The 25,440-nt window shown below is 39.3% G+C and overlaps 1 protein-coding gene across 8 annotated transcripts in view; it reads right to left on the reverse strand.

Annotated features, from left to right (window-relative positions):
* Positions 1-25,440, reverse strand: part of MSRA (methionine sulfoxide reductase A) — a 482,141-nt gene that overhangs the window by 151,578 nt on the left and 305,123 nt on the right. For all 8 annotated transcript variants that reach the window (XM_036106018.2, XM_036106015.2, XM_036106014.2 and 5 more), the window contains one exon: positions 7,849-7,955. In XM_036106018.2, coding sequence (XP_035961911.1) covers positions 7,849-7,955 — 107 coding nt within the window. The remainder of the gene's footprint in view (positions 1-7,848; positions 7,956-25,440) is intronic.

Raw genomic sequence — 25,440 nt, forward strand, 5'->3', positions numbered from 1 at the left:
CAGTTGGTTAAGCATCCAACTCTTTATTTCGGCTTAGGTCATGATCTCAGAGTTGGAAGATCAAGTTCTGCATTGGGCTCTGTGCTCATAATGGAGGCTGCTTGAGATTCTCTCTCTCCCTCTGCCCTCCCCACACTTGTGCAAGCTCTCTCTCTCTCAAATAAATAAATAAAATATTTAAATACATATATATATATATATATTAGCTGACTACTACATGCTAGTAGTATGCATGTTTGCTAGTATGTATGTATGAATGTATTTATATAAATATTCAGTCTAGAACAAGGGGCATTTTACATCTATGTAAAGTCTCATTTAATTCTTACAATAAACCTTTGAGGAAATTTTGTTAGATAATTTAAAATGAAGACCAGAGAAGTCAAGGACTCATAAGTGGTAAGTGGCTAAGAGAGTACTAGAATATTCTTGCCAACCATTCAAACGTTATTTTGATTACACACACACATAATTTTCTCCTCCAAGCATCCCCAAAATCTAGCTGCTAGGATTTTTTTTTTTCTGTTGTTATTTTTGGTATGCTACTTTATTCTGGTAAATAGTATAGGGTGAAGTTGGGTCTTTTTTGAGGGTATATATGTTTGAAAGGGGAAAAGCTTATGCAAATTTCTACCTCCCTTCAAAAGTAGACAAGGATCTCAAGGAAGAGGAGATCAAGTTTCATCTGCTCTGGGGAATTAAGTGTGTTCTGTGTTTAGCCCTGGGATCCAGAAGAACCCACATGGGTACTCACTCGATGAGCATGGCGTGCCTCTTCTGAGCAGCCCAGAAGAGAAGGGCTCCCAGTTTCAGTCCCCCATTTGAGGCCAGACACATGACAGTGTTAGTCTGGAAACCAGGTCTGGAGACTGTGGAAGGCTGAATACTAGTGCCCCCGGAATTTCGATGTCCTGATCGCTGGAACATGTGAAGGTTATTTTATATGGCAAAGACTTCACAGATATGATTAAATTAAGGATCTTGAGACAGGAAGATTATGTTGGATTATCAGGTGGGCCCTAAATGCAATCACATGTGTCCTTATAAGAGAGAGGCAGAGGGAGATTAGACACACAGAAGAGGAGGAGGCAATGTGACCATCGAGGCAGAAAATGGAGTGATGTGGCCACATGCCAAGGAATGTCGACAGCCCCTAGAGGAGTACAGTCAAGAAAAGGATTCTCCCCTAGAGCTTCTGGAGGGAACACAGCCCAGCTGAATCCTTGATTTTGGCCCAATGAAACTGATTTTGGACTTCTGGCCTCCAGAACTATGAGAAGATGAATTTCTATTGTTTTGAGCCACTAAGTTTGTGGTCATTAGCTGCAGTAGCCATTTGTAACTAAGAGAGGGAAAAAAAGTCAGAGATATGGCAAATGAGAAAAAGGAAGACAGTTTCATGTACCAACCACTAACCTAATCTTACCAAAATGGTGTTTTATGCTTGTGACACTTAGCAATTTCCTCTGTCAGGAGAGTTTGCAAGATAGGCTTTAGGGTCAAGAACACTATGGTTAACTCAATAATTATTTCATCCTTGTATAGAACACATACTAGACAAAGCAGCAATTCCTCAAACCTCCAAGATCAGTCTCTCTGTGGCAACAGTGAGTCTGCATAAGAATTAACTTTGAAATACAAAGAAATATAAAACCATTTGTTAGGATGTTCACTGCACAGCTGTACAATTTTCTGTGAGTGACTGGTTCTTACTCTGAGTCCCCAGACCTCCAGAAGTTCTTGAACTTTATTTGAAGGTTTGGAGCTCTGAGTAAGAATTACATGTTAATTCTTATTATACCATAATAATTAGGCCCTCTGACTAGAAGACGTCTTATGGGAAGATGGCAAAATGATTGTTTGGAACCTTGTAGGCCATGCTAAGGAGTTGGGATCTCATTCTAAATGTAGTGGGAAGCCATGAATGACTTTGATGCAGGACAAGGACATGACTGGCATTGGATTTAGGATGTTGTTCTGGCTGTCCTGTGTGGGAGGAGGGTAGTGGAGAGGTGTGCAGCCCAGCGGTCTAGGAACTGATAATGTAGCCTGGACTATGACAGTGAACATGAAAATGACAGAGAAGTAGGCACAGTGGAGACATACTGGAAAAGCAGAATCTAAGTTAATCCGATTAACCCAAGGGGAGGAGTAAGGGAAAGGGTGAATCAGGCATCTATTAGAAACATTATTAAGGTGTTTTTTTTTTTTTAAGATAAATGCAAAAGCACAGATCAACTTGTTTATGGTGTAAAAGCTAATTATATCACCTCTCATAGGCACTGCAAATTATTGAATTTTGGTGTGTATATTATCAATTATACCACTTGAATGGATGGTTAGAAATTTATACAACTTTCAAAATAAGAAACACATGAATGCATTCAATTTTACATAAAGATACAAAGAGATACATACATACCTCTATCTAAACATATCCATTATATCTATGCATGTATATAGATAAACATAGTCAGAGATAAATAAATGATTTCATTTATATAAGGTGCTTAAAATAGTAATTAGCATATTGTAAGCACTCAGGTGGTTCTGGTGTTGCTGTTCTATCATCATCATCATTATTATACAGCTACATATATACTATATGTAAATATATAAACTACACATGTAATGGTATATTATATAACTATCTGGTGACAGCAGGACGCCTGCTGAAAAATAAACTTGTCTTTTTCTTTCTCTGCTCTAGGAGAGGTGCCAGAAAGTCACTACATCATGGTAGATCATCCTTGAGGCACTGTAGTCAGTCAGTTGCCTGGATGGTCTGGGGCGGGGGCGGGTCAAGGACCCTTTGTAGATGGTTCCATCAGCCACCTCTCGAGCACCAGCTTAAATCCTCTCAGCCTCACCTTTCTCTCTTCCAGCCCCCGCTGCACTGCTCAGCTCTGTATGGACTCTGGTTAGCTTTATGCAGGTGCAACCCTACAGTGATTCACTTCACACCCATGCCACGTGCTCCTGCCTCCTGCTGCAGGGACATCTCCTACATCCACACAGGTGCCACCCAGAAGCGCAGAGTGAACCCACGGGGAGTGGTATCCATTAGACACGTGCTTCCCTTCTTCTCCCAGAATGATTGGTCATTTCAGAAGGACCAAACAACCCCTCACTGATAGCACAGACCGACATATATTTAATTCTCCCTCCTTTCTTTTCTATGCCCCTGGCCCTGCCTCCTCCCTCCATGGCACCACACTCCCAAGTTAAGCCCTCACACACAAGCCTTTGCTTGTGCTTTCCATGGGACCAGGACTAAGATAAAAATGATAGTGGTAACCCCTGTGCAGGGGCACAGTTAGCCCTACTGCTCGCCAGGGAAGGTGGATAAAGGTGGCACTTTGTTCTTTGGTTCCCAAAAAGGCAAATGTCCTTGCCCTCTCATTGTATAGATCTGAGAAGGGGGAAAGGAGACAGTAGTCCCCAGTGCTCAAGGTGGGACAGAAGGATAAATCCTGACCCAGGGCTCCTGGGCAGAGACTGCATCAGGAATGGAAGACTTGGCTTTCAGCATTCAGCTCTTTCCAGTGGTGACTGAAAGGAAAACTACTTGACCTTCAAGCTGCGTATCTCCAGAAAAGAAAGCAGGGGAGCAGCTCCTGGTGTAGCACCTCTGATGGCCACGAGGACTGTGCTCTGTGGCGGCCCTATGCTCTTGCAATAAGCCAACACAAGAGCAGAAGGCTTGGAATCTTGCGTGTCCCAGCCAGGAAGCCAGACTAACATGCCCCGTGCCCCCTGCAACACACCCCCTATGGACTGCTGTGCTGTCTAATCAGGTAACCACTAACCATATGCGGCTATTTAAATAGACAATTAAATTAATTAAAATAAAACAAAACAAAACAGTCAGCCACTCGGTTGCATTAGCCACATTTCAATGTTCAACGGCAAGAGGGTGGCCAGTGGCTACTATATTGAAAAGGGCAGAAGAGACCACTGCCATCATGGCAGAAAGTTGTATTGGAGGTGCTGCTCTGGAGTCAGGACTCTGGGTTTTAGTCAGTTAGTCAGGAGACCAACACCAGACTTACCACCCACCTATCAGGGGAATGGAAGGTGGCTTTTATTTATGTGGTAAAATAAAAAAAAAACGCGAGAGTATTTGTTCTCTGAGTTGGTAATAAAGCACTTATATGTGGTTACATTAACAGCAGTGGATATTTGGATGCTGCGGCACAGGAGACCCCAGTCTTTATGGAAGAAAAGATTCTACTCTTAAAAACCAAACAAAAATACGTATACATATGTATGTATTTAATTCCCACATACTTAGGTACAAAACACCCAAAAAGTATTTGGGTAGAACAACTATCTAGAGTATAAGATTAACGTTCCCCAAGGCTACAAAAATAATGGAGAAATTATTAAAACAGTTAATTATATTTAATATCTTAATTTTAATTCCTATGTATATCAGTTATCTAAAATCAACATGGGTTCCACTCAAAGCTAAGAGTAAGAAACTATACTGGGATAGAAGCCAAAAAATTAGGTATAAGTTAGCTTCTTCATCATCAGATGGAAGGCACTGACCTTTAGAACTTAAAATCCAGGGGCACCTGGGTGGCTCAGTTGGTTAAGCGACTGCCTTCGGCTCAGGTCATGATCCTGGAGTCCCGGAATCGAGTCCCACATCGGGCTCCCTGCTCGGCAGGGAGTCTGCTTCTCCCTCTGACCCTCCTCCCTCTCATGCTCTCTGTCTCTCATTCTCTCTCTCGCAAATAAATAAAATCTTAAAAAAAAAAAAAAAGAACTTAAAATCCAGAATATCATCTCATTTGGCGATATTCTAGAGAGACATTAATATCCCTCTCCAATCTCTTAGCATAACTGTTGGTACCTTAAGAGACTGGTTCATAACACTAGGTAATTTACATATAGCATTAATCACATGTCATTTTCAGTATTATTAATTACTTACATTGCCTTTATAATTAAATATAGTAAGATTAAACCAAAGAGAAGTAATTTTTAAGTTCTTGCTTAGGGCTGATGCTCTGTTGAGTCTAGCACAGCATCTTGCCTGGTGTAGGCATTTCCCTACCCACCTCTCAAATGTTGGTGTTTCACAAGTCCTGAGCTTTTCTCATCTCTCTTTTTTTTTTAAGATTTTATTTATTTGACAGAGAGAGAGAGACAGCGAGAGAGGGAACACAAGCAGGGGGAGTACGAGAGGGAGAAGCAGGCTTCCCCCTGAGCAGAGAGCCCGATGCAGGGCTCGATCCCAGGAGGCAGACGCTCAATGACTGAGCCACCCAGGTGCCCCCCTTTTCTCATCTCATCATTTATCCCAAGTGACTGTATCAGCAACTAGGGCTTCATTTACCAAAAAGAACTCCCAATAATAAGGGGCTACCATTTGTGGAGCATTAACTATGTGCTAGGCCCTGTGCCTTACAAGCATTAACCAGGTCAACAGTCACAACAACCCTGCCTGCAAGGAAGAAACAGCCCACGTCTCCTCCCAGCAGTCATCTAGATGCCCAGATCATAGGTCCCTTAAACTCATTTCCAGAGCAGACTTACCTTCACCACAAATCTGCCTCAGTTCCTTCATACCTTCATACAAAACATCGCAAGCCAGAAACCTACAAATCACCCTGGACTCCTCCCTCTCCTTTTTTCTCTACTTCCAATCAAGTTCCAAGTTCTATTATTTTTACTTCCTAAATATCCCTTCATTCCATGCAGACTGGCAGCACCCTAGAGAAGGCTCCCATCATTTCTTGCCCTGAGTCCTGCATCAGCTGTCCAACTCATCTCCCTGAATCTGGTCTTTTTTCTGTAATCCCAGTTACTCTACTAACTTAACCTTATTACTCTGGGCATCTGAAATACAGGGGTCTATAATAATGAGGTCTCTCTCATAGGTTTACGTGAGTTAAATAAGACATAGAGTTTTCTAAGTGTCAGGTAGTTGATAAAAAGTTATGCAGCTTACATATGAATTGAGACAATTTGGTGCTGGAGGCTACGTGCTTAACCACCACCACATATGCCCAGGTGAGCCCATCATTATCAGAAAAGTCATGATGAACAGAGACATAAGAAAGGAACATTTACAGTGAAAAGCTTTTGAGAATGGCAATATAAATATACTCCAATTACTCTAAAACTTTGCAGCTTTAACAACAAACACTTATTATGTTGTGGTTTCTGTAGTACCACTTAGCTCAGTGCCTCTGGCTAGAGGCCTTTCATGAAGTTGTAGTCAAACTGTCAGCTGGGGTTGCAAACTCATCTGAAAGCTTGACTGGGGCTGAGGGGCTTTCAAGCTTGCTCATGTGCTTCTTGGAGGCCTTCATCCCTTGCCACATGAACCTTTACACAGGGCTGCCTCACAACATGGCAGCTGGCTTCCTCCAGGGCAAGTGATCCAAGAGACAAGAAGAGAGGGCCCCCAGTATGGAAGCCACAATCTTTTAATAAACTCATCTCAGAAGTAACATCCCACCACTTCTGTCATTCATTGGGAGTGAGTCATTAAATGCAGCCCATACTCAAGGACAGGGGTTTACACAAGGGCAGAGACCCACTAAGAGCCAACCCAGAGGCTGCTTACTATTATCACCCAAGTAGACATCACAGCCCTGGAGGGAGGGAGTGTACTGAGAATAAATGGGGCTCTATCAGCATTTCCTTTAGCCCTCTCTGCTTTTCAGAGTCAAACTGACCATGAACTTCATGTTCTGCTACTTTTTCATCAGTACATAACACTCTTGTCTCTGCCTCCTCCTCACTGCCATCTCTGTCACATGGAGGATATGTGGAGAACCCACAGATTGCTGGGGACTATTATATATCAGACTTTTTACCTAAATCTAAAATAGATCAGCATTATAATAGCTACTGGATATATTGTTAAGCATAAATTTAAGTCAGGAAATATAACAATAATTAAAATTTAAACATTATCACAAAGTTCTAAAAATTAAAGCAATGCAAGTTATTTTTAAAAGAACCAAAGCTCTTTTGGAGATTTTTAAATAGAATACAAGTTAATAGTAAAAATAATTATTTCATGCTATTCTATCTATATTTCTAAGTAGTATTTTCATTATACTTCAATCTACTGTTACTAGCAAGAGACAGTGAGTATTCTGGGTTGAACTGTGTTCCCAAAAATATACAGGTTGGAATCCCAACCCCCCAGTATCTCAGAATGTGAGCTTATTTGGTGATAGCGTCTTTACAGAGGTAATCAAGTTAAAATGTGGTCATTCAGTTGGACCATAATCTACTATGACTGGAGTTGTCGTAACAAGGAGAAATTTGGACACAGAAACAGACATGATAGAGGAAAGACAATGTAAAAAAGATACAAGGAGAAGACAGCTATCTACAAGCCAAGGAGAGGGGCCTGGGGCAGAACCTTCTGTGGCAAGCCTCAAAAGGAACCATGAGCCAAGCAGAGCCAGCGCCTTGATTTTGGACTTCCAGCCTCCAGAACCATGAGACAATGAATTTCTGTTGTTTAAGCCACAAGTCTGTGGTACTTTGTTATGGCAGCCTGAACAAACTAGTATAAGGCAAAGAAAGAAAAAATGAGATTTAGCGAGAGAGAGAGAGGCAGAGAGAAATAGAAAAGAAGATGATATGTCAAGATACATATTCATCTGGATGAGTTGATTTTAACAAGAAATGCACAAGGGCCTACCCCTAAAATCTCATTTAGCATATTTATGGAGCAGAAGCTGACAGATATTTCCAAAAACTGTGTAAATGGAACACAGTGCCAGGTGAAAACAACCAGATTCTCCCTCTACAGGTGGGGTCTGACCTGATAGGGGCCAACAGTGGGAATCCAGGAGCAAGAGGGGAACCTACCTTCTGGTAGTCTTCTTTCGACCTCAGGGCCACCTCCATGTGCTCAGTGGAGGCTGGATAGATGGCTGAGCGGTACTGAGTGCCGTGGTCATTGCCTTGGCGCATGCCTGGGAAAGTATTTGAAAGCAGAAAGGATCACTGGAGTGGACCAGGTAACAAGGCCAGTGTCACAAGTTCTCTATGATTCATGTGCTGCTAAGTTGCTTGGTTTTGTTTTGTTTTTTTTCCAATTGAAGTATGGTTGACACACAATGTTACATTAGTTTCAGGTGTACAACTTAGTGATTTAACAAATCTTACCTTATGCTACACTCACCACAAGTATACCTACCATCTGCCACCGTACAACACTATTACAACACCTTTGACTATATTCCCTAGGCTGTACCTTTTATTCCTGTGACTTATTCATCCCATAACTGGGAGTTTGTACCTCCAACTCTTCTTCACCCCTTTTCACCCATCCCCCACAACCCCTCCCCTCTGGCAACCATCAGTTTGTTCTCTGTATTTATGGGTCTGTTTCTACAATTTGTTTGTTTGTTCATTTGTTTTATTTTTTTAGATTCCACAAACATGCAAATTTGTTTTTCTCTGTTTTACTTATTTCACTTAGCATAATATCCTTTAGGTCTATCCATGTTGTCACAAATGGCAAGATTTCATACTTTTTTATAGCTGAGTAATATTCTGTATATGTATACCACAGTTCCTTTATCCATTCATCCATCAATGCACATTTAACATTGCTTCCATATCTTGGCTGTTATGAATAATGCTGCAATAAACACAGGGGTACATATATTACTAAGTGCTTGTTTTAATTTCATCTTGACACCACTCTCCTTAAACAAGCACAAAATATATGTTTCACTTTGCTTATTTTAATTACAACGGATGTTTGAACTTAGGTAAATTTATCATAGGTCTTAGATCATAGTAGATGCTCTACAAATACGTATTTTTCTATGCAGATATTTAAATCATAACCTATTCCATTTTTCACTTGCAAAGCACTGTGTTGTACATTATTTCTTGGGATCTTAGTGAGATAAGGTGAATGGCAGTTACTGTGGTCCCTCACTTGGCAAATAAGGAGATGGGATTACATATGTGTAAGCACCTGGCATACTGCTTGGCACATAGGAGGTACCTATAAATGACTAAATAACTGGTATTCAGTGAGTTTGAAGAGCTTGCCTAAGGTCATCCACAAAATTAAGGGAAAACCTGAGCCTTAAAGTTAGCCCAGCCCATTTTCCCCCGTGTCACAGCTGCTAACATATAGATCCCAATCAATTTCTAACTGAATAATTTAGTCCCCAAAGTTAAACAGCCACAGGCTGAATATAGATCTCCTATAGATCTCCATGCTGTGGTCAAATGAACCTCGCATGCATTTACTGCATCATTCAAGAATCCACTTCAGTTTTGTTTTTTTATTAACATATAATGTATTATTTGTTTCAGGGGTACAGGTCTATAATTCAACAGTCTTACACAATTCACAGCACTCACCATAGTACATACCCTCGCCAATGTCCATCACCCAGCCACCCCATCCCTCGCACCCCCCTCCACTTGAGCAGCCCTCAGTTTGTTTCCTGAGATTAAGAGTCTCTTTTGGTTTGTCTCCCTCTCTGGTTTCGTCTTGTTTCATTTTTCCCTCCCTTCCCCTATGATCCCCTGTCTTGTTTCTCAAAGTCCTCATATCAGTGAGATCATATGATGCTTGTCTTTCTCTCTCTCTCTCTGATTGACTTATTTCACTTAGGATAATACCCTCTAGTTCCATCCACGACATTGCAAATGGCAAGATTTCATTTTTTGATGGCTGCATAATATTCCATTATATATATATATATATATATATATATATATATATATATATATATACACACACACACACCACATCTTCTTTATCCATTCATCTGTTGATGGATATCTAGGCTCTTCCCATAGTTTGGCTATTGTGGACATTGCTGCTATAAACATTGGGGTGCACGTGCCTTTTCAGATCACTACATTTGTATCTTTGGGGTAAATACCCAGTAGTGCAATTGCTGGGTCATAGGGTAGCTCTGTTTTTGAGGAACCTCCATACTGTTTTCCAGAGTGGCTGCACCAGCTTGCATTCCCACCAACAGTGTAGGAGGGTTCCCCTTTCTCCACATCCTCGCCAACATCTGTCGTTTCCTGACTTGTTAATTTTAGCCATTCTGACTGGTGTGAGGTGGTATCTCATCGAGGTTTTGATTTGGATTTCCCTGGTGCTGAGTGATGTTGAGCACTTTTTCATGTGTCTGTTGGCCATTTGGATGTCTTCTTGGAAAAATGTCTGTTCATGTCTTCTGCACATTTCTTGATTGGATTTTTTTGTTCTTTGGGTGTTGAGTTTGGTAAGTTCTTTATAGATTTTGGATACTAGCCCTTTATCTGATATGTCATTTGCAAATATCTTCCCCCATTCTGTCAGTTGTCTTCTGGTTTTGTTGATTGTTTCTTTTGCTGTGCAAAAGCTTTTTATCTTGATGAAGTCCCAATAGTTCATTTTTGCCCTTGCTCCCCTTGCCTTTGGCGATGTTTCTAGGAAGAAGTTGTTGCGGCTGAGGTCGAAGAGGTTGCTGCCCATGTTCTCCTCAAGGATTTTGATGGATTCCTGTCTCACATTTAGGTCTTTCATCCATTTTGAGTCTATTTTTGTGTGTGGTGTAAGGAAATGGTCCAGTTTCATTTTTCTGCATGTGGCTGTCCAATTTTCCCAACACGATTTGTTGAAGAGACTGTCTTTTTTCCATTGGAATTCTTTCCTGCTTTGTCGAAGATTAGTTGACCATAGAGTTGAGGGTCCATTTCTGGGCTCTCTATTCTGTTCCACAGATCTATGTGTCTGTTTTTGTGCCAGTACCATACTATCTTGATGATGACAGCTTTGTAATAGAGCTTGAAGTCCGGAATGGTGATGCCACCAGCTTTGCTTTTCTTTTTCAACATTCCTCTGGCTATTCAGGGTCTTTTCTGGTTCCATACAAATTTTAGGATTCTTTGTTCCATTTCTTTGAAAAAAAGTGGATGGTATTTTGATAGGGATTGCATTAAATACCTAGATTGCTCTAGGTAGCATAGACATTTTCACAATATGTGTTCTTCCAATCCATGAGCATGGAATGTTTTTCCATTTCTTTGTGTCTTCCTCAATTTCTTTCATGACTATTCCATAGTTTTCTGAGTATCATATCATCCACAAAAAGTGAGAGTTTCACTTCTTCTCTGCCGATTCAGATGCCTTTGATTTCTTTTTGTTGTCTGATTGCTGAGGCTAGGACTTCTAGTACTACGTTGAATAGCAGTGGTGATAGTGGACATCCCTGCCGTGTTCCTGACCTTAGGGGAAAAGCTCTCAGTTTTTCCCCATTTAGTATGATATTCGCTGGGTGTTTTTCATAGATGGCTTTTATGATATTGAGGTATGTACCCTCTATTCCTACACTGTGAAGAGCTTTAATCAAGAAAGGATGCTGTACTTTGTCAAAGGCTTTTTCTGCATCTACTGAGAGGATCATATGGTTCTTGTTCTTTCTTTTATTAATGTATTGTATCACGTTGATTGATTTGCAGATGTTGAACCAACCTTGCAGCCCAGGAATAAATCCCACTTGGTCGTGGTGAATAATCCTTTTAATGTACTGTTGGATCCTATTGGCTAGTATTTTGATGAGAATTTTTGCATTCATGTTCATCAGGGATATTGGTCTGTAGTTCTCCTTTATGATGGGGTCTTTGTCCGGTTTTGGGATCCAAGGTAATGCTGGCCTCATAAAATGAGTTTGGAAGTTTTCCTTCCATTTCTATTTTTTGGAACAGTTTCAGAAGAATAGGTATTAATTCTTCTTGAAATGTTTGGTAGAATTCCCCTGGGAAGCCATCTGGCCCTGGGCTTTTGTGTTTTGGGAGATTTTTGATGACTGCTTCAATATCCTTAGTGGTTATGGGTTTGTTCAGGTTTTCTATTTCTTCCTGGTTCAGTTTTGGTAGTTTATACGTCTCTAGGAATGCATCCATTTCCTCCAGATTATCTAATTTGCTGGCATATAGTTGCTCATAATATGTTCTTATAATTGTTTGTATTTCTTTGGTGTTGGTTGTGACCTCTCCTCTTTCATTCATGATTTTGTTGATTTGGGTCACTTCTCTTTTCTTTTTGATAAGTCTGGCCAGGGGTTTATCAATCTTATTAATTCTTTCAAAGAACCAGCTCCTAGTTTCGTTGATCTGTTCTACTGTTCTTTTGGTTTCTATTTCATTGATTTCTACTCTGATCTTTATTATTTCTCTTCTCCTGCTGGGTTTAGGCTTTATTTGCTGTTCTTTCTCCAGCTCCTTTCAGTGTAGGGTTAGGTTGTGTATTTGAGACCTTTCTTGTTTCTTGAGAAAGACCTGTATTGCTATATTATACTTTCCTCTTAGGGCCGCCTTTGCTGCATCCCAAAGATTTTGAACAGTTGTGTCTTCATTTTCATTTGTTTCCATGAATTTTTTTAATTCTTCTTTTTTTTTTTTTTTTTTTAAAGATTTTATTTATTTTTTTGACAGAGAGAGACATAGCGAGAGCAGGAACACAAGCAGGGGGAGTGGGAGAGGGAGAAGCAGGCTTCCGCAGAGCAGGGAGCCCGATGTGGGACTCGATCCCAGGACCCTGGGATCATGACCTGAGCCGAAGGCAGACGCTTAACGACTGAGCCACCCAGGCGCCCTTTAATTCTTCTTTAATTTCCTGGTTGACCCATTCATTCTTTAGTAGGATGCTCTTTAGCCTCCATGTATTTGAGTTCTTTCCAACTTTCCTCTTGTGATTGAGTTCTAGTTTCAAAGCATAGTGGTCCGAAAATATGCAGGGAATGATCCCATTCTTTTGGTACCGGTTGAGACCTGATTTGTGACCCAGGATGTGATCTATTCTGGAGAATGTTCCATGAACACTAGAGAAGAATGTGTATTCTGTTGCTTTGGGATGGAATGTTCTGAATATATCTGTGAAGTCCATCTGGTCCAGTGTGTCATTTAAAGCCTTTATTTCCATGTTGATCTTTTGCTTAGATGATCTGTCCATTTCAGTGAGGGGGGTGTTAAAGTCCCCTAATATTATTGTATTATTGACTATGTGTTTCTTTGATTTTGTTATTAATTGGCTTATATAATTGGCTGCTCCCATGTTAGGGGCATAGATATTTAAAACTGTTAGATCTTCTTGTTGGCTAGACCCTTTAAGTATGATGTAGTGTCTTTCCTCATCTCTTATTATAGTCTTTGGTTTAAAATCTAATTTGTCTGATATAAGGATTGCCACCCCAACTTTCTTTTGATGTCCATTAGCATGGTAAATGGTTTTCCAGCCCCTCACTTCAAATCTGGAGGTGTCTTTGGGTCTAAAATGAGTCTCTTGCAGACAGCATATCAATGGGTCTTGTTTTGATTGGGGCATTTAGCCCATTTACATTCAGGGTAACTACTGAAAGATATGAATTTAGTGCCATTGTATTGCCTGTGACTGTTACTGTATATTGTCTGTGTTCCTTTCTGGTCTATGTTACTTTTAGGCTCTCTCTTTGCTTAGAGGACCCCTTTCAAGGGCTGGTTTTGTGTTTGCAAATTCCTTTAGTTTTTGTTTGTCCTGGAAGCTTTTTATCTCTCCTTCTATTTTCAATGACAGCCTAGCTGGATATAGTATTCTTGGCTGCATATTTTCTCATTTAGTGCTCTGAATATATCATGCCAGTCCTTTCCAGCCTGCCAGGTCTCTGTGGATAGGTCTGCTGCCAATCTAATGTTTCTACCATTGTAGGTTACAGACCTCTTGTCCCGAGCTGCTTTCAGGATTTTCTCTTTGTCTCTGAGACTTGTGAGTTTTACTATTAGATGTCAGGGTGTTGACCTATTTTTATTGATTTTGAGGGGGGTTCTCTGTGCCTCCTGGATTTTGATGCCTGTTTCCTTCCCCAAATTAGGGAAGTTCTCTGCTATGATTTGCTCCAATATACCTTCTGCCTCTCTCTCTCTTTCTTCTTCTTCTGGGATCCCAATTATTCTCATGTTGTTTCACTTTATGGTATCACTTATCTCTCGAATTCTGCCCTCATGATCCAGTAGTTGTTTATCTCTTTTTCTTATCTTCTTTATTCTCCATCATTTGGTCTTCTATATCACTAATTCTCTCTTCTGTCTCATTTATCCTAGCAGTTAGAGCCCCCATTTTTGATTGCACCTCAGTAATAGCCTTTTTGATTTCGACTTGGTTAGATTTTAGTTCTTTATTTCTCCAGAAAGGGATCCTTTAGTATCTTCTATGCTTCTTTCAAGCCCAGCTAGTATCTTTATAATCGTCATTCTGAACTCTAGTTCTGACATCTCACTAATGTCTGTATTGATTAGGTCCCTGGCAGTTGGTACTGCCTCTTGTTCTTTTTTTTGAGTGAGTTTTTCCATCTTGTCATTTTGTCCAGAGGAGAATAGATGAATGAGAGAACAAAACGCTAAAAGGGTAACAACGACCCCAGAAAAATATACACTAAACAAATCAGAAGAGACCCGAAACTAGGGGGAAAAGAAAGAGAGAGAGATAAAAAAAAAAGAATATGATAAGACTGGTGAATAGAACAGAGCCATCATGCTCCCTGCTCAGTGGGAAGCCACACAGATTTTGGGTGTATTTTCATCTGTTAGAAGAAATTGCCTTCCAAAATTTTAAAGAAAGAAAAACATATATATACAAAAATATATAAATAAATAGGATGAAGGGATGGAATATGATTGTAAAGATAAAAATTAAAAAGGACTTTAAAAAAGGAATTGATAAGAAGTTGGTTGAAAAAAGAACAAAAAAAATTAAAAAAAAAAGAAGAGAATGTGATCAGGCGGGAGACTAGGACAAAGTCATACACTAGATTTAGGGTATATTTTGGTCGGTTAGAAGAAACCATATCCCAAAATTTTAAAGAAAGAAAAACTTATACATATACCAAAAATAAGGTTAAATACAATGAAGGGATGGAATATGACTCTAAAAATGAAAATTAAAAAAAAGATTTTAAAAAAGGAATTGATAAGATGTTGGTTGAAAAAGGAAAGAAAAATTAAAAAAAAAAAGAAACAGAAAAAGAAAAAGAAAAAAATAAAGAAAATTTAAAAAATTAACTTTGAAAGACTAAAGATTCATGGGGAAAAAAAGCCATGAATTCTATGTGCTGTATTACCCTAGCACTGGAGTTCTGCCGTTCTCATTGATCGGTAAATTTGTTCTTGGCTGGCTGCTCTTGCTGATTTTCTGGGGGAGGGGCCTGTTGCCATGGCTCACAAATGTCTTTGCCGGAGGTAGAATTGCCCCGCCCTTGCCAGTCCGGGCTAAGTAATCTGCTCGGGTTTGCTCTTGGGAGCTTTTGTTCCCTGCAAGCCTTCTGCACAGCTTTGGAGGACGAGAGTGAAATGGTGGCCTCCCAATCTCCGCCCCGGAGCCGAGAACTTGGGGCCCCGCTCCTCAGTGAGCCCCCTGGGTGGCTCTTAAGCGTCTGCCTTCGGCTCAGGTCAGGATCCCAGGAAGTCCTGGGATGGAGCCCCACATCGGGCTCTCTGCTCCGCGGGAAGCCTGCTTCTCCCTCTCCCACTCCCCCTGCTTGTGTTCCCTCTCTCGCTGTCTCTCTCTCTGTCAAATAGATAAAATCTTAAAAAAAAAAAAAAAAAAAGAACAGCTTTGTACTTTCAGATGTTAACGTCCATGTGAATTACCTGGGGATGTTGTTAAAATGCAGATTCTGGTTCAGCAGGTCTGGGGTGAGCCTGAGTGAGATTCTGCATTTCTAAACTGTTCATGAGTAGTGGTGACCACCAGATGAGTAGCCAGGGTTTAGAGTTTATTCAGATGTTTTCAAGGTTCTTTATAATCCATCAGCAACAATTTTAATTCCAATAATGCAGTGAGGAAAACCTGAATCTTCCAAACTAATATTCCTGAGGCACACGATGTACAGTGCTCCCTCCACCTCCCCACCTTCCCCCAGGAAGCACACACTTTTTACTGAACTATTCAAGACTTAGTTCAAGAATCTTTACTCCACAAAACCTTCCTGACCATCATGGACTCCTTTGGGCAGGTGTCTCTCTTAGAGATTTTATTGTACTGCATCGTTCTTATGTGGTTGTCCCTCTTCCTCATTTGTGAGCCTTCCAAAGGGCAGACCCTTACAGCCATAGGACCTGGTATGGCATCAGACACATGGATATACTTCCACCAATATTCGTTGCATGAAGAACATATGAGTTTATATCTTGTGATCCAAGGCCCTGCAATCAATACTAAAGTGCAAATCAATCAGTCAAAGTGCTTTTTATCTTGTAAATGAAAATGTAAATTCAAATGTAAATAAAATAATCTTTCTTAAGAGCCCTAGGAAAAAGCTACCAGTGAGTTAATACGTTTGACTAATAGAGGGAAGTGTAGTAACTAAAGACACCAGAGGTTCACTACGGCAGTTAATTAATTGACAAGCTAGAATTCATGATCAAAACTAGAGGCTAATCAAAAAAAAAAAAAAAATGAAATCTTGCCATTTGCAACGACGTGGATGGAACTAGAGGGTATTATGCTAAGCGAAATAAGTCAATCAGAGAAAAACAAGTATCATATGATCTCACTGATACATGAGGAATGCTTAATCTCAGGAAACAAACTGAGGGTTACTGGAGTGGTTGGGGGTGGGAAGGATGGGGTGGCTGGGTGATGGACATTGGGGAAGGTATGTGCTATGGTGAGCACTGAATTGTGTAAGACTGATGAATCACAGACCTGTACCTCTGAAACAAATAATATATTATATGTTAACAACAACAAAAAAGAAGATAGTAGGAAGGGAAAAATGAAAGGGGGGAATAGGAGGGGGAGACGAACCAGGAGAGACTATGGACTCTGAGAAACAAACTGAGGGTTTTAGAGGGGAGGGGGGTGGGGGGATGGGTTAGCCCGGTGATGGGTATTAAGGAGGGTATGTACTGAATGGAGTACTGGGTGTTATATGCAAACAATGAATCATGGAACACTACATCAAAAACTAATGATGTAATGTATGGTGACTAACATAATAAAATTAAATTAAATTTTAAAAAAACCTAGAGGCTAAAAATAGAGATTCAAATAATAATAAACTAGTAGGATTTAGGGTCAAGTCATAGGCTATCTATGGTGTGTACATGTGTACTGGTGCATACGGTGGGGGGGTATTTCTGGCACCTACTTGTTCACACCCCAGTTTGGTTGACTTCCTAAAAATTCCACTTTCCCATCTTCAGAGTCCCATCCCTACCTTGACACACAAAGGTCACATGGGGACCAGGAACTAATTAGTGGCTTAAACAGCCACTATCAATGACACCAAAATATTAATTTGATAATATACAATAAAAATAAACCAGTCCATGTCTCCAATAAGCACTGTATAAATACCAAATTAGAATATCTATTTCATTTCTGTATAAGTTACATATTCACTTAAGTATAATAATATTATTATAATAATATGTAAGTATTATTACAGCACAAATATTACTTATAGTATATACTACAAAGGTATTGTTATAGTATTATTTATTAAGCACTTAGTATGTGCCAAATACTTTCCTAGGTGCTGAGGATACAGCAATGAATAAAAGCAAACCCTACCTTTGCAGAGCTCACATTTCAGGGTAATTTAAGAAACTAGATAAATATACATTCCAGAATGGCACTTTGGCAATATTTTTTTTCTTTACCTTCTTCAGTGTTCCCTCCTTCACTTAAAAGTAAGGCTTTTCTTGAGTGACTACTTCATATCCTTTTGTGCCCAATGATGTGATGGTAGCATTATTGTTCCCTCCAAAAATATTCTCCAAAAGATTCATCCAAAATATTGCTGGATGGCTGATTTTCAGGAAAATCTGACCCATCTCCATTCAGCACAAGATGCAGAACAGTAGGGTCTCTGTGTGGAGTTGTTTACATCTACTCAAGTTCCCCTTCTTTTGGAAGATAAACTAGTATGTGAGTTAAAGAGAACATACAGATATGATTTATTTTTTTCAACAAATTTTGCTAATATTCCATACGCCTTGGACAGAAGACAATAAATATCTCTGTGTTTGGATGAAGGTCCTTGACTTATCATAGGATTATGAGAAATTGGTGCTTATGAATAAAAACTGACTTTTTAGCAAACAAGATGGGAATAATTAAGAATCATTCCAAGCAAACTGTATAATAGTGGGCTCTTCCACTGATCATATTTTCACAAATAGTCTGGTAGAAGAATGCACAATGAAATCTTTAGATTTACATCCACATTCAGAGCCTCTCTTGTAGTGACATGACAACCTACGGGGTAGAAACATCTGGAAGGTTTCCCAAAATTGTGTGGTTGGTCAGAAAAGATGCACATAATTGTCATTTCTAGGCAAATATGTAAGGCAGTGCATTTTTATAAAAAACAATCCATAGATTTTTTTATGTAATTGTGGGTTATACTACTACTACATTCCAGGATGGGGATTTATGAACCCTTCCCTAAAGCCATGATTCCCTTGAATTAAATTCTAACTTGATCATCTGCTAATTGTAATACTACAATACTGATAAGGCTGCTGTCACTGTTGTCTTTGTCTTCTTTGTGCAGACTTGGGCTGTCCCCAACTCACCCTGGACAGCTATAAAGAGGAGTAACATAGTGGGCATTATCCACAGCTCTGTCCCAGACTCCTTGCACTTCTCCCCTTGCACCAACGCAAACTGACTATTCATCAATTGGAAAGATGGGTATTATTCACACAGTTACAGCCACCATCCTCAAGTCTTACAGATTTGAATTTGAAAGCCCTGACTTTCTGATCCTAACACTTTTTGGATATTCTAACAAAACTGACAGCTCCTCATGACTGACAGAACCAATACACACTCTCTTCCCAGTCACTTTGGCTAAACCTTTGCCTGGCCAGAAAGGAAGACAAGAAAATGTTAAAGAGATACAGTAGGGGATAGAGAGAAAACATCAAAGCCTTTATTCAGATATCCTTGAATTTTTAGTGACACTGGATAGGGCATTAACCCTCTGGTATACTCATGAATAACAACGTTAATGTGATTGAATATTTTTCCATCAAAATTCATCCCAAGGAGAAGGTATTAATATCTTAAAACAAAACCATACACACATTTCCACCTACTTGTATACGTGTTTGGTTGATTCCAATGCATGTACCTTTTGGCTAACTGATGAAGAGGCTTATTAAATGGGGATAGGAGCTTGAAATTTGGAAACAGATGGTTCACTGGGAAATATGATTTGATGCTCAACAGATTGAAAAACCTATAGAACTATGGATTTTCTGTTCTCGTTATTTTTAATACATTGCATTTACAGATGTTTAGCATCATTAAACTTTTCACCATTTCTTTCAACCTCCATTGGTTTATGTTATGAACACAAAATAGTAATTCACATGTGAGGAAAACCTGTTCACTAAATCTCTCATAAGAAGCCTAGGACTCAGAGCTACAAGATCTTGTTTTTAAGTCTGACTCTGTCACTGACATGCTTTATGTAAATTACCTAATTTCTGAGCTTCAAACCTCATTTGTAAAATAGGATTATAAGGACCTACACTACAGGCTTGTTGTGAGGAGTAAATGAGATGAAACCTGTAAAGCACTTTGTTGACTATAAAAAATTATATAGGTGTTAAGTACTTTAATTTAAACAACTTTTAATAATCTTGGAATGCTTCAGAATAACTACTTTGAAATAAAAATAACAAATGATGTCACACAAGATACTCTAGGTATAACCCTTTTCATCCCCTGAAAAGCATTAAATAATATTCTTCTCTCAGATGCCCTCACAGTACAGGTCACATAGAAAAATCCAAAGAGAGAATCAAAATCCATTTTATGTGTGTAGAAATGTACTAGTTTTTAACTCTTTATTACATTTTTAGCAGAATTATCTTCCTAATTAAAATTTTAGCTCTGCTACTCTCTAGCCCAGTTCTCTATCTCAATGGAAAACAAGCCCAAGAAAGGGAAAAATTCTTTGAGTGAATTTTCCGACACCTGCCCCTACCCATGAAGAGCTTTCCAAACCAATGTCTCACATTCTTGATCTCTGATCTGAAGTTTGGAAAAACCAGGCCTTTTTGGCATTGATCCTAAGAAAGAGCCTGGAAATCAGTGGTCCAACACATTGAATCACAAAATAAATGAAATATTTGACTATTATACCTGATCTAAACAGCCTTTATAATGCTGTTATCAAGAGGGCAAAACTAACCAAAATTGCATTGTGAAAAAGGACAGAAGAATGTCACTGAGAGACAGAGAATCCCTACTTGTCTTTCCTTCTTCCACAAATACTTTCTCTCTAGCATAAAGTATTCAGAGTGCCAACTGTATACTCAGCACTATGGAGGCTACAGCAGAATTAATTATAAGCCTTGATCCCAAGAGATAGCCTGGAAAAGGGAAAGAGGGAAATGGATGAGCCTGACTCTATACTTCACTGTACTGGGTTTTGCCAACATTTCCCCTCACATTGCAGACAGCTGTCATTAGTCCAGCTTAGCCCTGTGAAGTTGGTATTCTCAACCTTCTTTGACACAAAGGAAGCTGTGAATCAGAGACATTAAGTGACCTGCCTGATGCCACAGAGCTGGTAAATGGCCATGCTATGATTTAAAGCTAGATCCACCTGACACCAAAATTGATGCACAACAAGTTAGAGCAAAACAGTCAAAGATAATGGAACAAAGTGCCCTGTAGGTGGTGCATCTGGAAAGCATCACCACCTAAGGTCCAGAAATAAGAACAAGCTTGGTACATGCTGAGGACTATGAAGAGACAGGGCTGGGTTCTGCCTAGAGGCCTAGAAGGAAATGAAGTTGGTCAGTTGAGCGTGAGGCCATAGGAATCTTGACAGGAGTACCGGGGACCAGATATGTTTGGAAACATCAGTCTCAAGGAAGCTACAGAATTCTTTGGAACCCTGGGTAAGCATAATCTTCAAAAATCCAAAACTTTCTGTACAGATTCAGGAAGTGTTGCAAAGTTCACTGTGCCCTCCACTTGGCTTTGGAAAAACTGATAGGATAAATTACTGATACTATTTGGCTGTTTTCATGTTCCAGGAAAGCAAGAAATGGGCCTGCTGTAGTGGGTGAAATGAAAATAACTGGCTGAGAAACATCTTGTGCTGAACATTCTCTCATAGCACTCTCTAAACTAAGTAATGAGGACTGGGCTTTGGGGCCTTCTTGAAGAGGACTGATCTCTTGGCATCTACCAACTGTTTGTGATTTCTCTATCCACCTTCTTCAAATAAGATTTGAAAGGGACAAACCTGAGACCTGTTCTAAGATTTCTCTCTCTCCCTCTCTCTCTCTCTCTGCAGAGCCACAGAAAGCACTGGAAAACAGAAATGCTTAATGTATAATGAAGCAAAAAAGATGGAAGTTCTCATCTGCTCAATGGGCCTTCTAAACCTTAGCTCATTTTTGGCTACCAGTCCTGTTTTATACCTTCTAACTGGAGAGATGAGAAATACACTTGACCATGGGAATTTTAAACGGAAATTCACATTATGACTTGTTTCAAGGTGATTACTTTAAGAAATTCCAGGACTCACCAGCTGACAGTGAACATCAGGGCAAAGAAGGACACATTTATAAGGGCCTGCAACTACTAACTGTGTTAGGGAACTTCAAAGGAGTAATAATCTCATTAGAGGGCTCTCTGTGTTGGTTGCACAGACAGGGTGACTCCCACCAGGAAGAATCCATATTCTTCTCTTCTATAGCCTATTGCTAGGGAAAAAATGGATCCTGACCCATAATCGGGTTTTGTCATGAGACAGTTCTGAATTCCAATTTCAGCTCCCCTTTTTACTAACTGTGTAACCTCAGCCAAGTTATTAGACTCATCTATGCTTCAATTTCTTCATTTGGAAAAATGGAGGTGATGGTACATACCTCACAGGGTTGTTAGGTATCTTACATAGGAGCTCGGTAAACATAACTCCTCCATCCCCTTGTGACTTCTAATGCAGAAATTCAAGGAAGAGACTTTTTCAACATATTAAGAATTTAAAAATTTCTCCGTCAATAAAGAGTTGCTAAGCATCTACCTCAGTCCAGAAATCTTGCTAGGACTTCAGCTACAACACACACCAAAGAACCTGACCTCAGTCTCAGAAAATTTGTACAATGTATCATCAAACAGATAAGCATGCAGAGAAGCAAGATGTGCTCATTAAGAATGAACAGAGATCCATCTAGAATCCATGCGCCTCTTAACCACTCTGGCCTCAGTGGCAATCAAGGATTTGGGTCAGATCCTTTTAAAACCAGTTTAATTGAGGTAAAATTGATATACAATAAATGGTATGCCTTTAAAATATACAATTTGATCACTTTTGACATGTATATACACAATGAAACCATCGCCAAAATCAAGATAATGAACACCTCCAAAATACTCCTCAGGCCCATTTTAAATCCGTCCTTCCCACCACTCCCAGTCCCTGCCCTAGAGCCTCAGGCAAACTCTGACCTATATTCTATCATTCATTTAGATTCATTCACATTTTCTAGAATTTTATACAACTGGAATCACATAGCATGTACTATTTTTTGGTAACTCAAGCAGGTTCTTATAAGTTCCTTCTTTTTATTGCTGAGCAGTGTTCCATTGATTGGATATCCCACAATTTATTCATTGACCTATTGATGAACATTTTGGTTCTTTCCAGCCTTGGACTATTAAAATAAAGCTAGTATAAATATTCCTGTATAATTCTTTGTATGTACATATGCTTTCCTTTCTTCTGGATAAATACCTGGGAGTGGAGTGGCTGGTACATTTTCAAACTTCTTCCAGAGTGGTTGTAATATTTTATATTACCTGCCAGCACTGTATGAGAACTCCAGTTGTCTTATATCCACACAAACACTTGGTATGATCAGTCCTTTTAATTTTGGCCATTTGAAAATATGTGTAGTAGTAGCTCACTGTGGTTTTAATTTGAATTTCTTAATGCCTAATGATGTTGAGCATTTGTCATGTGATAATTTGCTATTTGTATATCTTCTCTGGTAAAGTGCTCAAATATTTTACACATTTTTAAATTGTGTTGTTTTCATATGGTTGAATTTTGAGAGTTTTTTTATACATTCTGGATACAAGTGTCTGAACAAATATATAACTGGAAACTGCTTTCTCTCAGTCTGTGGTTTGTCTTTAATTCTCTTGGTGACTTTCAAAGAGCACAAATTAATTTTGATGAAATCTAAATTATCGATGGTTTCTATTACGGATCATTTTTGGTGTTATACCTAAAATCTTTATCTAACCCAAGTCACGAAGATTTTTTTCTTTTATTTACCTCTAGAAGTTTCATACTTTTAGGTTTTAAATTTAGAGCTATGATTCCTTTTACATTTTGTATATGATATGAGGTACAGATCAGATTTGTTTTGGTTTTCTTGTTGTTATTGCTGTTGTATTCTTTTGTTGTTGCTTTTTTTGCAGAAGGATATATAATTGTCCCAGCACCATAATGGAAAAGATGATCCTTTCTCCACTTTACAGTCTCTCCTCCCAGACTTTGTGCTATGTTTGCAAAGCACTGAATTTCTACATATCTTAGCACCCTCAATATACACTTATTATTTTGGCTCTAAACAGTAGGTTATCTTTTAAAGAGATTTAAATCTTTAAAAGTCTGTATGTTTAGTTAAAATGTAGTTAACATTGTTAGCACTCTTTATTCTTTTGTGTAGGTCCATATTTCTGGCTGGTATCACTTCCTTTATACTTGAAGGACTTCCTTTTACATTTCCTTCTAGCTCAGGTCTGCTAGTGATGAATTCATTCATTCATTCATTCATTCATTCATTCATTGTACATGTGAAAAAGTATTTCTCCTTCAATTTTGAAAGATATTTTCACCAGGCAAAGAATTCTAGTATGACAGTTCTTTTTTCCTTTCAGTACTTAAAGATATTACTCCACTGCCTCCCACCTGGCATTGTTCCTGATGAGAAATCTGTCATCTTCTGTATCTTTGTTCCTCTATGAAATTTATCTTTGTTCTGTGGCTACTTTTAAGATTTTCTCTTTATCACTGATTTTAATGATTTGAGTATCATGTGTCATGATGTAATTTTCTTCATGTTTCTTGTGTTTATGTTCATTTAACTTCTCGAATCTACAGTTTTACAGTTTTTATCAAACTTGGAATTTTTTCTGACATTCAAATTCTTTTTATCTCAGACATTATAATTTTCATCTCTTGAAGCTGGGTTAGGACTTTTTAAAAAATATATATTTTATTTATTTGAAAGAGAGAGGAGCAGAGGGGGAGCGAAAGGGACAAGCAGACTCCACACTGAGTATGGAACCCAACACAGGGCTCAATCCCACGACCCTGAGATCATGACTTCAGCCAAAACCAAGAGTAGGTCACTTAACTGACTGGGACCCTGGGCTGGGTCTTTTTTAATATCACCCACTCTTCTACTTAAAATGTTCAATCTTTCCTGTTGCTTCTTAAATATAATGAATACAATTTTAATTATTTTAATTTTTATTGCTAGTGCCATTATCTATGTCAAGTCTGGGTCATTTTCCATTGATAGATTTTTCTCACTATAGATAGTATTTTCCTGTTTGTTTGAATGCCTGGTTATCATTAACAGATGCCAAAAATGTGAGTTTTACCTTGCTGGGTGCTGGATATTTTATAATCCTACATATACGTTCATATTCTTTGTTATGTAATGAAGTTAAGTTACTTGGCAAAAGTAACATATCCTTGAACTTGGGGGAAGATGGTGGAGTAAGAGGACCCTAAGTTCATCTCATCCCACAGATACAACTAAAAAATACTCTCATCAGTGTAAGCAACCCAGAAAACCACTTAAAGACTGACAGAACAAACTGCACAACTATATGTAAAGAAGCCACACTGAAGAGGGTAGGAAGGGCAGAGATGTGGTGGGGAGCTAAAGGGACCAGGCCATCTGTGGAGTGAGGAGAGGGGAGCCAGGAGCCCTGGGCAAGGAGAGGGGAGAGAAACAGACCCTTAGGCCAATGAGCCCATGCAAGGAAGATTAATCCCCATAACATTTGGCTTTGAAAATTAGAGGGGCTGAATTCTGTGAGTTCTTAAAACCAGTGGACTTAAGGCTGGGAATTTAAAAAATCAGCAGGCTAGGCTCTGGGAGAGCTGGGAAGGTAAGAGGAAGCTGAGTCCCTGCCCTTAAAGAAACAGCACAACAAAGAGCACACAGAGATACAGAGTAGAAGCAACAGTTTGAAAAACACCTGTGACATACAAGAGGGAGAATTATTTACTAATCTCAGAGTGTGCCCCAAAAGGGCAGTGTTCGCTGAGGGAATTCTCTAGGAACAAAGGAGCTGGCAGGTGCCATCTCCCTCCTCTGCTCCCCCCCAGCATAAACACACAGCCACCTGTGGGAACTGGCATGGCACCAACATTTACTACCTAACTTGCTTTCACCAAGCCC

This window comes from Halichoerus grypus, chromosome 3, assembly GCF_964656455.1.
Source record: "Halichoerus grypus chromosome 3, mHalGry1.hap1.1, whole genome shotgun sequence".
In the NCBI taxonomy this organism is placed as follows: domain Eukaryota; kingdom Metazoa; phylum Chordata; class Mammalia; order Carnivora; family Phocidae; genus Halichoerus; species Halichoerus grypus.